This window comes from Heptranchias perlo, chromosome 31 (assembly GCF_035084215.1).
Source record: "Heptranchias perlo isolate sHepPer1 chromosome 31, sHepPer1.hap1, whole genome shotgun sequence".
Lineage (NCBI taxonomy): Eukaryota > Metazoa > Chordata > Chondrichthyes > Hexanchiformes > Hexanchidae > Heptranchias > Heptranchias perlo.
Genome location: NC_090355.1, coordinates 22,939,564 through 22,956,144, shown reverse-complemented (window position 1 = coordinate 22,956,144; position 16,581 = coordinate 22,939,564). Strand labels below are relative to the sequence as shown.

The following is a 16,581-nucleotide window of genomic DNA, read 5'->3' as shown; positions in this document are numbered from 1 at the left end:
TCATGGTGTAAAAGAAAGGCCAGGGTTACCCCAGGGTCTTGTGGAATCCAGTCAGGGTGGGTGGGAAATGTTCAGTGCGGCATGGAAAAAAACATTTGATAGCAAATGGCAAGCTTTGCTGTAGCCTGTCTTACACCATGATGAAAACACTGCAACATGCACAGAAGAGTTCAATGCAGATGATGCATCATTGTGGTTACCATCAAACACAAGTCACATTCCTTTGATGATAAATCATCTGGGGTGGTCCACTGGCATTGGCTGACTGTTTATTTCTGCCTAAAGCAGGAGCTTTAGATCTACATTACAGATTAATTGTTTGAAGTAAAAAGTAAGCACTCTTTTTATAAATGATCTGTCTATATAGGTGATCCTGAAGACAGGTTTAACTGTGTCACACTCCTCTAAAAAGGTGCTTTTGGGTTTGCAGTGCCACTTTACTGCAATGCACTACCTACAATGAATGACTTTATGTATTTCAAAAGTCATTTATAGATCTCAGGCCACACAATATTTTGTCCTGTTCCTAACAATGCCCTGTGGTTAGTCATTTATTAAACACAATCAAAAAGCACCATGCAGAAAAATGAACTTTTTTCCCTAATGACTATCAAGCAACTACAAAAACAAAATAAAATAAAATAAAAAGGAATATTCAAATGCAGCACGATGCTTGCCTTCATTTTTCAAATGAATTATGAAGTTTCCCCACTGTATTTGAAGTCAGCATTACAAAATTACCACATCTCATTTCCAGGGACTCCACGAGTTATACTAGTCTATAAAAATAATGAATAACTTTGTACAGTACACAGCGTTCACTATAGACAAAGATAGCCGAGCACCTGACACTCCCACCCAGGTAAACTATCTGTCCAACATGATTGATGTACAGTCTGTAGCAATATCAATATACAGTAGATGACCTAATCACTGGAACAGCTGCAACACATAGGAGACCTTAGAAGAGGTGGCATGGTACTTATTGATCCACTAGTTTCCCAGAAAAAGTCTACTGAAAAGAAGCTAAGCCAGCCATTTATGGCCACCTCCCACAAACACAAGAACTATAAAATTTCCTAAAATTAAATTGCAATTCCAAATTAAGACAGCACCTCTAAAACACAACCAAGACCACCAATTTCACTTGTAACACTTTCCAAATTTAACTGTTTGCTATGGAACTGCAGAGCAGTACATGGTACAGTAATTCGAGCAAATCAATTTAAGCATTATGTCTCAACTTGAAATCACAAATAGGAATGAATGGGTAACGATTTGATACATCTGGATACCTGAAGAAGTTGAATCTTTTTATAGCACACTTAAAGATCTGAAAAAGATATCTGTATTATCTTCATACTTGCGAGGCCAAGAAATAACATTTATTTCAATATGTTTTGTATCAACAGAATAGCTTACGTTCAGCTATGTGACAATCAGTATTTTCATGCAGATTTAACATAATTCACAATTTCTGGCACAGTCCCATAACTTATTAGGGTTTCCGCTAGCATACAGGAAATATTACATTTAATTTGTAATTTCCTATAATGAAATTCAATCAAATAATTATTTGTTTTTAATGCCTATTATTTATGGGCACTTGCATTGATGTTTTAACTGAAGATTAAATTCTGGTCTACATATTTTTGCTGACCATTAAGTATACTAGGACATAGTCCTCTCCGAAGTAACCACGCTGTTTGAAAGAACTTTACTACAATTATAAATAGTGAGGCATTTGGTGAAGTACCAGAAGGACTGCACAAAATGTTGTAATATATTTAGCCCAGTTCTATTCTAAGGTATGGAACTGGGAACACTACAACTGGTCTGTCATGGGATAGATAGATACATATAAACATACATACATACATAAACAAGCCATAGATCCTGCTCTTAATCACTGCTTAGTGGCCCCTGTTAGGAAACAAATATGTATGGATGCAGGCTGAGGACACGATATGAGCCAACCCCTTTGGGGAGGAGAAAAAACTGGATCCCAGTTTAGATCCCTGGTATGTGTTGAGTTAGCTCATCTCAACAGGGGATGCAGCGGGGATGCTAAAAATGGCTTCAGTTCTCCTAGGCTATGGAGGGAAAAGAAAAACAAAAAAGAAAGGTCAGCATTCTCCACTCCCAATTCCTATCCAGCATCCTGTGCTGGAAACGCATGCATGTGTAGATAATGTGCAAGGCTAGGACTGCACTTGGCTGCAACTTTCAAATAGCCCACTAAAACTCACCATTCACGTTCACATTAGGGAAGCATAATCAGACTCAAATTGACACCAAGCCAGTGGTAACACTTCGGGGACAGGAAAAAGCATTGCAAGAGATTCTCTGGCTACAATTGGATAGGTAAGAATGGAACCAAGCAACCGCAGTCCAACAAAGAATGTATGACGTACTGGAGATCAAACTGTAAAGAGCAAAATGCTAATACAAACATTCTACAAGAGCGATGCTTTTCTTCTCCTGCCTCAATTCTCCCCGAAATTTTCACCATCTGTGGTTCAGATGAGAAAACATTTGACTTGCTGCCATGTGTCCCTCATGTCACTCTAATCCAGTGGCTGCAACGTGTACGAGACACAAATGACAACTTGCATACAAATTTTCACTCCTTTCCTTTGATAAGGGACTTGCCATTGCCAACTTAAGCTGCTTCTTACTACGAGGCTATCAACTAGCACCCCAAAAAGTTACTAAATTCTTTGTTTTTTTTTAAAGCATTAATTAGTAACTACTGGATTTACATCACAATATCATTAACTGTGCTGCCACTAGGATTTTAGTAAAACATTAATGCTAATTGGGTGAAATCTTTGGACTGTGTCCATTTGAACTGAAAACACCCAATAGTACAATTATAGATTTTGTCCTTGCAAGTTAGAGTTGTGTCTGGAAGAAGCATTTTAAGCAATCTAATTCCAGGTGACAGGTCTGCTACTACTGGTGCTAGTAATGGCAGCAATTTGACTTGATTAATTAAGCACACTGGCTTAACTGTGACTTTTCATACTGCATACTGAAACCAATGCACTAAATATGCCTAATGGCAACACTAATTAAACAACAGACACACCAATTAACTTTATAAATCCAGGCTCTGAGATGCTAGAAAGTTTGATCAAACATGGTTCCAGCCAATTTTGATTAGGTCAATGCTCTTCTCTTCCAGAAGCTTGAACTTCTGCTGAAAACACAATACCGCTCAGCCCTCAGCACTGACAAGCTATTACACTGGGCACTTGAACCATTTGCACAAGAGGTTAATCTAGCGACTATAAATTCAGAACCAGCTCTAACTAAGGTGTTCAGTCTCCTGACTGGAGAGCAAAATTTAACCTTACTTGGTTTTCTCAATCTGTGTATGGGCCAAGAAAAAGACAGGAAAAACGTATTTGAATTTAAATAAATAAGCAAAAACCAAAATAAAGAAAATGGGATAAATGTACAATAAAAGTTAAAATATAAATACAGAAGAGAGCAGGGGAAAAAAGGATTGGCGGAAGTTTTTAAAAACGTGTTTTTATTTAAAATCAAAATATAATACGTTAGGATACAGTTAAAGTAATATAGTTACACCTGGCATTTAAACAGCTTTATTTATGTGGGTCTGTCTCATCACCATACTGCATGAGCTAGATTCTTTTTTTAAATGGCTGATCTAGGGGAAACCAAACCCTGTGAATCTGCTGGCAGCATAAACGTTAAAACAATTGTTCGGTCCATTGAAAATTTAGGAAGAATACTGTTTACCCTCTGGCATTGAATTAATACACACTACCAGTCTACTGAAAATCCTCCCCAAACTGTTACACAGGGATGACCATCACCCTTCTTCAATTTGTCTGTTGAGCCATTTCCTGAAATATGTATGTATTGAATATCTATTACAGAATGGCTGCAGCCTGCAGAGCAATGTGATATCACTTTTTCCACAGATTACTTACAGCCATCCAGAATTGCCACACGTCTAGATTTCATCTTCCTCTGCAGTCAAGTTTTATTTTTATTTTATTAAAAAAATTAAACTACAACATATAATCATTGCAGCACAAAACACTAAAGTTTAACATGTGAAATGTGTAAAACCATCTCAGGAATAACAAAACTAAAGCCTCAAACATCTATCTACGCGCAAGGACCCAACCCTAACTGCCAGTGTACCAAATCACCATGTTCAATTATGATACTCCTTCGATGTTGTATATAAATGTAACTTATAAACCATGTTTTCCCCCAAGTGTTAACAAATATCAGCATGCATAAATGGAATAAACACATAGATCCCATTTAAGTTGCGATTTCATATTGCTGGCCTGAATGGATCTACATGACTGTCCACAACCAGAAATAGAAAGCCACAGAAATTATTAGAGCAAGCACAAGCCACAATGTTGCCAACGGTGCTTTGAAACTAGCTTGCAAAAATGGGTGAGCATCCAGCAATCTCATCACAATGCAGAAGTCCTACGAGAGTATAAATGTATATTCATTTTAAGATCAGTGGATCCTATTAATGTATCCAAGTTTTTTTTCAAGTTTTTATGCAGACTTTTAAAATGTTCTTCATTATTCTCTGAAATGGAAATCTAGACTGTTCAATACAAGTCTCTGTATTGGGGGAAGGCCAAAGGGGAAAAGGGGAAGGGCAGAATAACATAATTTGCTACCTGTGAATAATGTCCGCTACAAGCAAATTAAGCGCTCACAGCAAACTTCCAAGTCAGATTGGAAATGGAGCCTTAAACTTAATCGAAGCATACAACAACAACTTGCATTTATATAGAGCCTTTAATGTAGTAAAACATCCCAAGGCACTTACTGCACAAATGGCCATTCTAACTTTCAATGCTGGACATACAAAAATAAAAGCAGGTTTCCAAAAAAATCCCGAACTGTTAAATGATCTGACTTAATCATAAATCAGATTAATTTAAACATGATTTACTTTATTTTTTTTTACAGGGAGTTACACAGCCTCACCTGCATACAATAAATAAAAATTCTCCTATTTACAAAGGTTATCAACTGCCAAGCAGTTGTAGAAGAAAACTTGGTTTAATATTCAGTAAGAATTTTGGGACTACTTATTTTTAACCTAATAGTCATAGAATCGTTATAGCACAGAAGGCGGCCATTCTGCCCACACTGGCTCTTTGTAAGAGCAATCTCGTTAGTCCCATTCCCCCGCTCTTTCCCCATAGCCCTGCAAATTTTTTCCTTTCAAGTATTTATCCAATTCCCTTTTGAAAGCCACGACTGAATCTGCTTCCACCACCCTTTCAGGTAGCGCATTCCAAATCACAAATACTCGCTACGTAAAAAAGTTTCTCCTCATATCGCTTTTGGTTCTTTTGCCAATCACATTAAATCGGTGTCCTCTGGTTCTTGACCCTTCCGCCAATGGGAATAGTTTCTCTTTTTTACTTTACCTAAACCCTTATAAAGCAATATTCATGCTACAACTATATCTATTATCTTTCTTAACTCTTCAAATTTTCTCTCTTCAACCTGCTGCCTTGAAGGCAACAACACATGATGTGGTACAGGAGACAGCAGTGCTCTGATACACCTTGTGAAGCAGCCTGGACAAATGACATCGCACTGCTTACTCTAATCCTGTCACTCCCAAAGTCCAAACCTGCATACATACAGCAGCGATCAATGGACATTGATCAGCAGCAAGAATGATATGGATATGAAATTATAGAGTGGGCATCGTAGTATTCTGGTACTGGACTAGAAATCAAAATGTCATGAACATGAATCCCACCATGGCAACTTGTGGAAATTAATTCAATATATCTGGTCATTTGTGGGCCAGCACCAGAGAAAAAAATACCAAGAAAGCTGCTGCATTTTGTCAAAATAACAAACTGGTTCAAATTACTCCTATTGCACTTTGGCCTAGCAAATCACTCAAATGTAAAAACAAACAAACAATCACCCTACCACCTTTTCAGGGCAACAATGGATAGGCAATAAATGCAGCATCACCCACATTCCTAGAATAATTTTTTTAAAAAGCAAGAGTCCCATAAATTTGCCACTTCCCAGAATGCTAAAGGCAACTATCACGTCCCCAGCTAAGATTGGCTAATGTAGCAAAGATTACAGATAAACCTCAGGATACTTCTGGTTTTGTATGGCTCAGTACTGGAACAAATGTATATTTATCCACTGAAATCATAGGAGCGAAGGAAACTTTCACTCTCTTTTAATTAACTTACTTTATTCGTTAACTGACACATTTCATATCGACCAGTGGTCACATGCAGAAAATATGTGCATCTCACAGAACAGTAAGTGATCATAGATACAACCAGGCACTGTACTTCATGTTCTACTCAAAAGATGTTTGCGCACCCAACTTGTTGGCAAAAGATAATTTCTCCCACCCCCCCACTTTAAGCACTTAGCAAAATGGCACAAAGGTTTTATAAAGGCATGGAGAATTACTCTACTTTGATTCCCAATCTGTGCTGAGTTAGGTGATCACAGTTGGGACATTAGAATTGACCCCTGCACCTCAGGCTGGAGATGTGAAAAATCCACCAGAGTTCAAGTCCCAATTACCTACGCTGAAACGTTCACGTATGGTCATCAGATGACAAAAGGATCAGACTCAGTTGTGATGCCCTCTACAGTAAAATAGCCCCACAACATTCACGATCTAGGTTCACATATGAAAAATGGGCAATTGCGATGGCTGCCAGCACACGTAGAATGTGTTGCAGCAAGAGTCAGCGTCTTCAGGGAAAGGAGGAAGATTTACTCTGAACAGTCATTACATTTTATAACATCAGTTCTTTCCAACTCATTATGTGAAAATGGGTAATGACCTAAATATTTTGTTCATGAGCCTGATCTGAACAAGTGTTTTGTAAGGATCGCATAATACTTCATAGACTGAGATGCTTCGAGACTTTAAAAAAACCAAAAGTTCTAAAAATTGGATGCCATCAAACTACCAAAAAAAAAGTTTACAAACCAAGAAATTTCTATTACACTTTAAAAGGTGCTCATGAAAATTATTTAAAAGGACATCTCCCACTGCTGACACCACTCTCAAAAATACACAGTAAAATTCTATTCATGCGAGAGGCAATCATGACCAAACCAAAGTTGCATAGCACAGTAGCTGTATGATCAGAAGCAAGTTGGGCTTATACCAGAAATTTGCAATTTTGCACATACATCAATGAAGCGCATGATCCCTGTATTTGTCACAAAAACCATACTGTAGATCACTGAAATATTAAGTGTGATAAGAAAATGCAGAAATTTACCCCAAAGCAAATCTATCATTTTACAGTAAAACAAAAAAAAACTTTAGTGCACTGTGCAGGGTTTAATTTAATTCCTAGACTTCAGTAAGCTAATAAATGATGTGATAACCATTTTTGCAAGTATGGAATATCAATTCGTAAATTGCTCCAATAAAGCAGGGCTTTCACAACCAGAGAAACAAATCGAATGTATTCCAATATTTAACTTGTAATAAAGCCGCATATCTGAGGCTCATCGGGTTCAATATGAGCTAACAGTAAAGATACAGTGTGGCAAATATTGCGATAGTACTACATTAAAATGCTTCCTATTGTCAATAAGAACCACAATGGGGGGAAAAAACATTTAATGTAGTGGTAGCTGTGGACAGGACGGGTGAAACTGAGACGATAAATTGATGCCATTAAAGCATTAAAGGCCCGAAGGCCTAGCTATCCCGCATTAAACCAACATCCACTGTATTACAAATATATATCAATTTTAAAAATCTCTTGAAAATGCTTCAACTTTACAGTAAAATTCCCGCCCGGGGTAGTCCAGTGAAACGTTTTTTCTTTAAAATTAAAAAAAATTAAACTTAACTGTTAATTGCGGCACCTCGTCCCTCCGTCTGACACAAAAGCAGCTTTTCATGGCCACCACCCCCCAAATAAATAATTAAGGGGAAAAAAACAACACAAAGAAACAAGTCACTGAACGGGCAGCCCTCCCCCCAACCCAACCTCGTCCGGCGCCAGGCCTCGGACTCGCGTGAAGCCGTGCGACGGGCGACAAGCAGCGGTGAAGCGGGCCTCAGGGGCGAGCCGCCGCCCGGCCGGCCGGCCGACCGACCGGCCGTCAGAAGAGCACGACGCAGCAAAAGGAGGAGCCCAGCATAATCCTTACCAAATAAAAAACGGACACTCGCAACAAGGCTAGCGCTGGCTACCGGGGAATGTACGGGGGGACGTGGGTTATCTTCCCCCCCCCAACCCCTCTCTGTCACTCTCTGATTCAGCAACACGAGCGGCGGTCGGCTTGACTTTTAACATCCGAATTAAAGGAGCCGGAGCCGGAGGCTGAGCCCGAGCCTCCAGCGTGCCCGCGCTCTCCGCCCGTCCGTCCGCCCGTCCGTCCGCCCGCCCGCTCCCTGTGCAGCACGAGCCCAGCTGTCAATCTCGCTTCATCAGCACGAGTGTCGAGATCAGGGGACCCGTTCAAGGACTGAGGTTCAAAACACGCCCGGAGAGGATGAGACTGATCCCAGATTAACCAGACATTCATCTCATTTTTTTTTGTGTGTGTGGGATGTTGCCTTCGCAGACTGGCTTTACCAGCTTACATAACTGTAAGGAATCTTACAACATCAGGTTATAGTCCAACAATCTCTGAAAGCTTGTGATTTTAAAATAAAATTGTTGGACTATAACCTGGTGTTGTAAGATTCCTTACATTTGTCCACCCCAGTCCATCACCGGCATCTCCACATCAAGCCTACATAACAGCAGTCACTGCACTCGGAAAGTAATTCTTTTGTGTGTGGGTAATAAAATACTATATGTAAACATGAATTTTAAGCTGATTTAAACACATGAGGTTATGTTTATTTTAAAGAAGTCAAATATATCAAGCTAAATGACATTTTCAAGCCAAAGTGAATGAGGCTTGGCAGGTACACATTGGGTTTAGAAGTTGAATTTAAATATCACTCCTAAAAATAAAGGGAGCTACAATTTTTTACAGCTTGCAATGGGTCTCAATCTTCTTGATCGTGTATATAAATCTTATTAGTAGCAATCTCCTTGTTGTCAGGTCTGCCTTGTTCCCGACCAAACAACTGATCAAAGGAATCCATAAGAGCTGAATACAAACAAAAAAAATCCAAAATCAATGAGATCTCAATTTTTTTCCAATTGCATCTTTAAGTTGAGAAATGCATGTAAACTTTGAGTAGGCATGGAGAGCTGGCAATGCCAGTGAAAATTGTGATTAAATAAGAAACAGATCCCAGACAAACAAACGCACAAAGCTGCGCTTAGATAAAAACGGGTCAATCAGAATCTGCAACGGTCGGCCCAATTTTAACTCTGGGCCAGCTTTGGGTTAGAAACTCACAAACTGGCTGGAAGAGAGTGATTTTGCAGTCTGTTCCCCCATTTAAAATTAATGTTTGCAGTCTGCAGCAGCACCCCAATGTGGCTCCAACATGGAGTACAGGCCTTGAAACTGAAAGAATGACAGGGAAGAAGAAGGAGCAGGAGCAATAGAGAGCAAAAGAGAACAGAACTACTCCTGAATACTGCAAGGGACAAGTGAAGTTGAAGCCGTTCAAGTTAGGCCTCGATGGCAGAGAGCAGTGCCAGAACTGGAGGACACTCTCTCCTGACTGTCAAATTCAGTCTAAACTCTCACTGCTGATTCAAAATCAGAGAAAGCTCAGAAGGATAGTTACAGGGAGATGAGATTTACAATCAGTGTTGGGAGGGAGAGTTGCTGGAGCAGCAGAGTAAGTTACCAGCAGCTGTTGCTCCAATTATATATTAGACCATAAGACCATAAGAGATAGGAGCAGGAGCAGGCCATTCGGCCCCTCGAGCCTGCTCCGCCATTTAATGAGATCATAGCTGATCTGATTTTTACCTCAACTCCACTTTCCTGCCCTTTCCCCATATCCTTTGACTCCCTTGCTGATCAAAAATTTGTCTTACTCAGCCTTGAATGTATTTAATGACTCAGCCTCCACAGCTTTTTGGGGTAAAGAATTCCAAAGATTCACAACCCTCTGGGAGAAGAAATTCCTCCTCATTTCCATCTTAAACGGGCGACCCCTTATTCTGAGACTATGCTTCCTAGTTTTAGATTCCCCCATGAGGGGTAACATCCTCTCAGCATCTACCCTATCGAGTCCCCTCAGAATCTAGTATGTTTCAATAAGATCTCCTCTCATTCTTGTAAACTCCAATGAGTATAGACCCAACCTGTTCAATCTTTCCTCATAAGACCATACCCGGAATCAACCTCGTGAACCTTCTCTGAACTGCCTCCAATGCAAGTATGTCCTTCCTTAAATAAGGGCACCAGAACTGTACGCAGTACTCCAGGTGTGGTCTCACCAGCACCCTGTACAATTGTAGCATGACTTCCCTGCTTTTATACTCCTTACCCCTAGAAATAAAGGCCAATGTTCCGTTTGCCTTCCGGATTACCTGCTGCACCTGTATGTTTACTTTTTGTGTTTCATGTACGAGGACACCCAGATCCATCTGTACCGCAGCATTTTGTAGTATTTCTCCATTCAAATAATATTTTGCTTTTTTATTTTTCCTCCCAAAGTCGATGACTTTACATTTTCCCACATTTTATTCCATCTGCCAATTTTTTGCCCATTCGCTTAACCTGTCAATATCCCTTTGCAGACACTTTGTATCCTCATCACAACTTGCTTTTCCACCTATCTTTGTATCATCAGCAAGTTTGGCCACAATACACTCTGTTCCTTCATCCAAGTCATTGATATATATTGTAAATAGTTGAGGCCCCAGCACTGATCCCTGCAGCACCCCACTAGTTACAGATTGCCATTTTGAAAATGACCCTTTTATTCCGACTCTTTGTTTTCTCTTAGTTAGCCGATCCTCTATCCATGCCAGTATATTACCCCCAACACCATGAGCACTTATCTTGTGCAGTAATCTTTTATGTGGCACCTTTATTGTTTAAAGAAAAAGTTGATACTTAGGTTTCATGGTTGTATTATTCAGATTAAAACTTTATACTGCATATATATGGTAATGCCCACCTGGGAGTAAATGAGAAGGCAGTAATCTTATCAAGAGATTTCAGTTATGTCATAAGCCACAAGAACAAAGCTTGGTTTATAATAATTTTCCAAACCTAACAATGAAATTACAGCTTTAAATTTACTTCCATGTAGCCTTTATTTGTATAATATAATCCACCTGTAACATAATATACAATGTACTATGAAGTTCGTGGAGGCAATTTCATTCCATTTATGTTCTGTTTTGTTGTAAGACATCAGGTTTAAAGAAACATTGAGAGCCAGGACTGCTTATCCAACATCGAGTTATGGAAGGGTCAGACATTCTCCAGTTGAACATGGTGAAGACGGACCTTTGTCCTGTTTGACTATGAGCTGAGCTTCAAATCCTATGTCCTATCCATCAGTAAAACCACTTACTTCCACCTCCACAACATAATTTTCAATCTACTTCTGCCTTTACTTCAACCCTACTGCAGTTGAAACCATTAGCATATATTTATTGACTCCAGGCTTTGCCTTCCACACTGGCTTCTCAAGCTCCATGCGACACAAACTCTTAAGTTATCCAAAATTGCGCCATATGCAACCTGTCCCATAAGTTCTGCTTGCCCATCGCTCCATCGTTCTTAGACTTTGTTTTGTTAAGTGTTTGATGTTTCCTTTGAGTGTGTGGCTGTATTTATATATATAAGTGTATTATATACTGATTGTTATTTCACCTAATGTGCAGGTTTTATGTGTCAAACAATGACCTACAGTGTGGGTATCATTGTGTATCAACTACAACAATAAGTTGCATTTACATAATGTAGTAAACATTGCAAAGTGCTTCACAGAAAAGTGGACATTGAGCAGTTGTAGAATAGTTGGAGAGATGACAGATAGCATGGTCAAAAGGAGACATTATGAGGAAGCTTTTTAAAGATTGAGAGAGAAGCAGTAAGGTAGGGCCGATTTTCAAGGACACTCACATAATTTTAGATAAATATGTTTTTATGTAGTGAAAGCAAGTCCAGCCTTGTGGGCTTGCTTACCTTAGTGCTACATTCATTGTTAGTCGCTGCTGCGTCACTGATCCCCTTTAATTTCCTGTCCCCCAAATCAATTAATCCAAATCCTTACCCTCATTTACAAACCCCTCTAAAGCCTTGCCCCATCACATCTCTTCAACCTCCTCCAGTCCTTTGGCCCAGCCTGTGGCCTTCAGTTCTCCGACTCTGGCCTCCTGTACATGCCCTGCTCCCTCTGCTGCACCAACAGTGGCAGAGCCTTCAGCAAAATCAGCCCTACCTTACTGCTTCTCTCTCAATCTTCAAAAAGCTTCCTCAAAACGTCTCCTTTTGACCAGGCTTTCTGTCATCTCTCCAACTATTCTACAATTGCTCAATGTCCACTTTTCTGTGAAGCACTTTGCAATGTTTACTACATTATGTAAATGCAACTTATTGTTGTAGTTGATATACAATGATACCCACACTGAAGGTCATTGTTTGTGACATAAAACCTGCACATTAGGTGAAATAATGATCAGTGTGTAATACACCTATATATATAAATATAGCCACACACCCAAAGGAAACATCAAGCACTTAAAAAGCAAAGTCTAAGAACTGTTTACATTTTTACATTCATGATGTACAGAGATTGCCAAGAACGCAGCAGTGACTAACAATGAATGTAGCACGAAAGTAAGCAAGCCCACAAGGTTGGACTTGTTTTCACTACATAAAAACATATTTATCTAAAATTATGTGAGTGTCCTTGAACAAGAAATCCTGCAGACCTGTCTTTCCCCTTGGTGACAAAGTATGCTCAATAAAGACACATATTTGTTCATTTGTTTTAACTTGTTCAAAAAAAGGTCAATTTAAAGCAAATGTGAACTTAATACAAAAGTAAATCAATTATTAAATAATTTTTTATTTAAGATTTTCATAAACCAAGTAAGTATTAAAAACAAAAGAAAAAAACCTTTGCAATCAAAGCCACTAACATTCTTCAGGTAATTATGTCGAGGTGCCAATGAGTTCTCGTCAGTATTTTCAAGGATATAATTATGCCGGTATCATTATTCCTAGATACCAAGATGAATGGTGTACTTTAGGGCGTTGTTGACTGCATTTGGGGAAACAACAGAAGCAATGCCTTGATCTCTGGAACAAAAGCAGTCAGCACACCTGGTGCTATTTTTACATTCATGATGTCATGTGCAGCAAGCACAATGATGTTTTGGCACAAAATATGTCACCATGTTACTGTTTTACAAACACAGATATGAAGGGTTTGAAAAACACTTTTCAATAAAGAGTGCCTCTTCAAAGCCTTTGTATACTTTATTTTTAAAATGGATTTAGCATTCATCCATTAGTAAGAACATAAGAAAATTCAGACCATTGAAGCTTTCTCTAATGTATTGGCTCTCAAGCTTTTATGTATGGGGAGACTCCCTGCAAGTATCAACCACCTGTGCATACTTCTCAAAAATAATGTCAGCAATGAACGAACAAATGAACTTGCATTTATATCGTGCTTTTTTACATCCTCAGTGTGTTTCAAATCACCAATTTGTGCACAGCAAGGTCTCACAAACAGCACTGAGATAAATGATCATTTAATGATGCTTGAAGGATAAATGTTGGCCAGGACACCAGGAGAACTTCACTGCTCTTCTTCTAATAGTGTCATGGGATCTTTTATGTCCAGCTGAGCAGGCAGAGGGGGCCTCGGTTTAACGCCTCATCCAAAAGATGGCGACCCAAGAGAAAGTAATGTTATGATTGTAGAAACATGTTAATATTAGGACACAGCAACAAAAATAACATGCTGGTATGTCAATAAATCCAGAAATTGCAAAGTTTGATGAGAGATGGGCAGAAATCTGATAGCAATGGGTACTCTCAGATCCTCTTGCATCCCTTCACGGACTCTTTAGGGACAGGGAACCACAGTTTGAAAACTTATGTTCTAGTACATTCACTCTCCCATGTTGACAGCTTATTGATAGTACTGTTTTTATTTTAAAAACCACGAACAGTATAAGAATCAGCTTCTACTACACCCAATCTTGCAAGGTTACAGATTAGAAATAAAGCTCTCTTCTCCAGTAGGATAATGGATATGTGGAATAAACTCCCAAAGAAGATAGTTGATTCAGGGTTAATTGTCTACCCTATTCCCACTCCCTTGCTCTTTTCCCATATTGTTGCATATTTTTAAATACTTATCCAATTTCCTTTTAAATGTTTTTATAATCTTTGCCTCAATTGCTACTTGTGGTAAAGTATTCCCAGTTCCAAAATCACTTGGTGTGAAAAAAAAATTCTAACTTCCCCCTTCATTCATTTAATGATAATCCTAATTCTATACACCCTTGTTACCAATTTGCTAGCCAGTGGAAACAATCTTTCACTATGTACTGTCTCAGAACCTATCATTTTGAAAACCTCAAATAATAATGTTTTACTTACCAAGTAGAGGGTAAAGGATATTAAAAGGTGAAGCTGCCATTTCTTTTTGCTTAGCATCCTGACAGAGCAGTGGACCGGGGTGCCTGTGAAGATTTAGAAGACAAAGAGATTAAACTGGGAGTTCCTATTGACATGTTTTGCAACTTGTGCGGAACAGGAAAGGAGGGAAAAAACCCAACTAAAGCCCAACAACAACGGTACAACAATACTGCCAAATATACAGAACAAATATGTCATTACACTGGCGGTATATATTTTTATTTGGCAGATAGCTGGTGATGGAATTTTAGTGATCTTCCCAACATCATTCCTTTAATAACTAAAACCGAGATAGCTATTTCATTCAGTTGCAGAATGTTGAAGTTAATTGTAGTCTGATCATCCAAAAGAATAACCAATAACTTCCTGAGTTTAATTGCTTCCCCTGGGTGCTATTAGGTGGATACAGTTGTTTATATGATGCCCATGTGTTTGTACTTTTGGGAGTATATACTGGAAGGTTCGTATCCCAGGTGATATAAAACCTAGTGCTATCAGCCTAAAGTGTATGAGCTGACTCGTAGAAAAACAGAACATTGCTGGAAATCTTAAAGCTGAAATCATCTTGATCTGACTTGGCAGTTATAAGATACTCTGTGAGGCTGAAAATTACACTTAGTGCATATTAAATGGGAGTTTTTTTTCTTCCTTTTTGAACACATTCAAGAATGTATAACTACTTTGTGTGCTTTCAGCTAAATTGAGTGTGTTACAAATAGCACTCAAATGAAGAGTCACTGAGAACTTACCTCAGTTATGGTGATAACTGGCTCAGGATCCACCTAACCATGTTTGCTTCAGTAGTTTTATAAACAGTATAGTTAATCTGAAATTATCGAGTAACCTGCTGGAGTTGCATAAATGATGAAAATTGAACCAATCCAGCTGTGAAATCTACTATTTTTGGAAGGGGAGCAATAATTGTGAAAAGTTAATTTCACAGAAGAAACAATGCAATAGTTGATGGAGTCAGGTACAGGCAAGTGAAGGGTCAACCCACTAACAAGTAGAGGGTACAGCTGCTTTGAGACAATCATACAGATGGTGAATTCAGCTCCATGCATCTGGAAGGTTATTAGTGTTTGCCTTGCAGGAAAAAATGGTCGTCAGTGAGACTCAGTCCCTCAGGGTAGGTGAGAACACACAGTAACCCTATACCTACTTTGAGGATGTTCTAATGGAAATTATAGGCTGAGAATCCATAGGGGGCTCAGGTAACCTACCAACTGCAGGAGGCAAGAATGGACCAGTTGGTTTGTACAATTACTTGCGTAATATAACTGTGTCAATAAATGATTTTCAGCAGCTGTAAAACAATGAAAAATAGCATGTACTGACCATGTGGCAACAACACGCATAATTATGTGCATGTACTCGCCATATGCCATCCTGTCTTTCCACAGGAAACCAGAAGAAGCAAGTCAATCCCTAGGGATGTCATGACTCAGCATTGCCCTCTGTACCACCAGTACAACATGAAGCAGACAGCAGCTCATATTCTTGACATGTAGGATGGCTTCTGTGATTCAGAGGGACACAGGTAGAGGAGGAAACACTCATCATGGATGCCAAAGAGGCAGAAGGGGTAGTTGAAAAAAGTCAAGTTGCTGCTCAGCAGAACCCTACAATGACTATGGACCCTGTTGAGTTGATTTGGAATATCAACTTCATGTGGCCAATAATCAAACAGCAGATACTTCATGAGCATGAATGAGTAAACCATTCATGATGTTAGCTGGATCTAGGTATTATCATGGCTTTTCCACTGTTGTGGAGCAACAATTACCTGCCCTGCAACCAACACCAACTGCATCTGCAGGAGAGACCTCAGACATGCAAACGGCTAGCAGAGTTGCAATAACTTTTACCAACGGTCCCACTAATAACGCCAAGTTGTTGTAGACCACATTCCAAGAAGTGATTAAAAACTGATTTAAATCAGGGGCAACATTGGGGAGGCTTTCACATATCTCATTGAAAAGCCAAAGTATCTGCTCAGTCACTGTC

At 39.2% G+C, this 16,581-nt stretch overlaps 1 protein-coding gene across 2 annotated transcripts in view; it reads right to left on the bottom strand.

Moving 5' to 3' along the window:
* Positions 1–8,450, bottom strand: part of LOC137300575 (multivesicular body subunit 12B-like) — a 130,754-nt gene extending 122,304 nt beyond the window's left edge. The window contains exon 1 of one of the 2 annotated variants that reach the window (XM_067969739.1): positions 8,191–8,450. Coding sequence is in view for 1 of the 2 variants with exons in the window: in XM_067969738.1 (XP_067825839.1) it covers positions 7,888–7,938 (51 nt within the window). In the remaining variant the exon portion in view is untranslated. The other variant, XM_067969738.1, reaches the window with a different exon arrangement.
* Between the last annotated feature and the right edge of the window lie 8,131 nt (positions 8,451–16,581).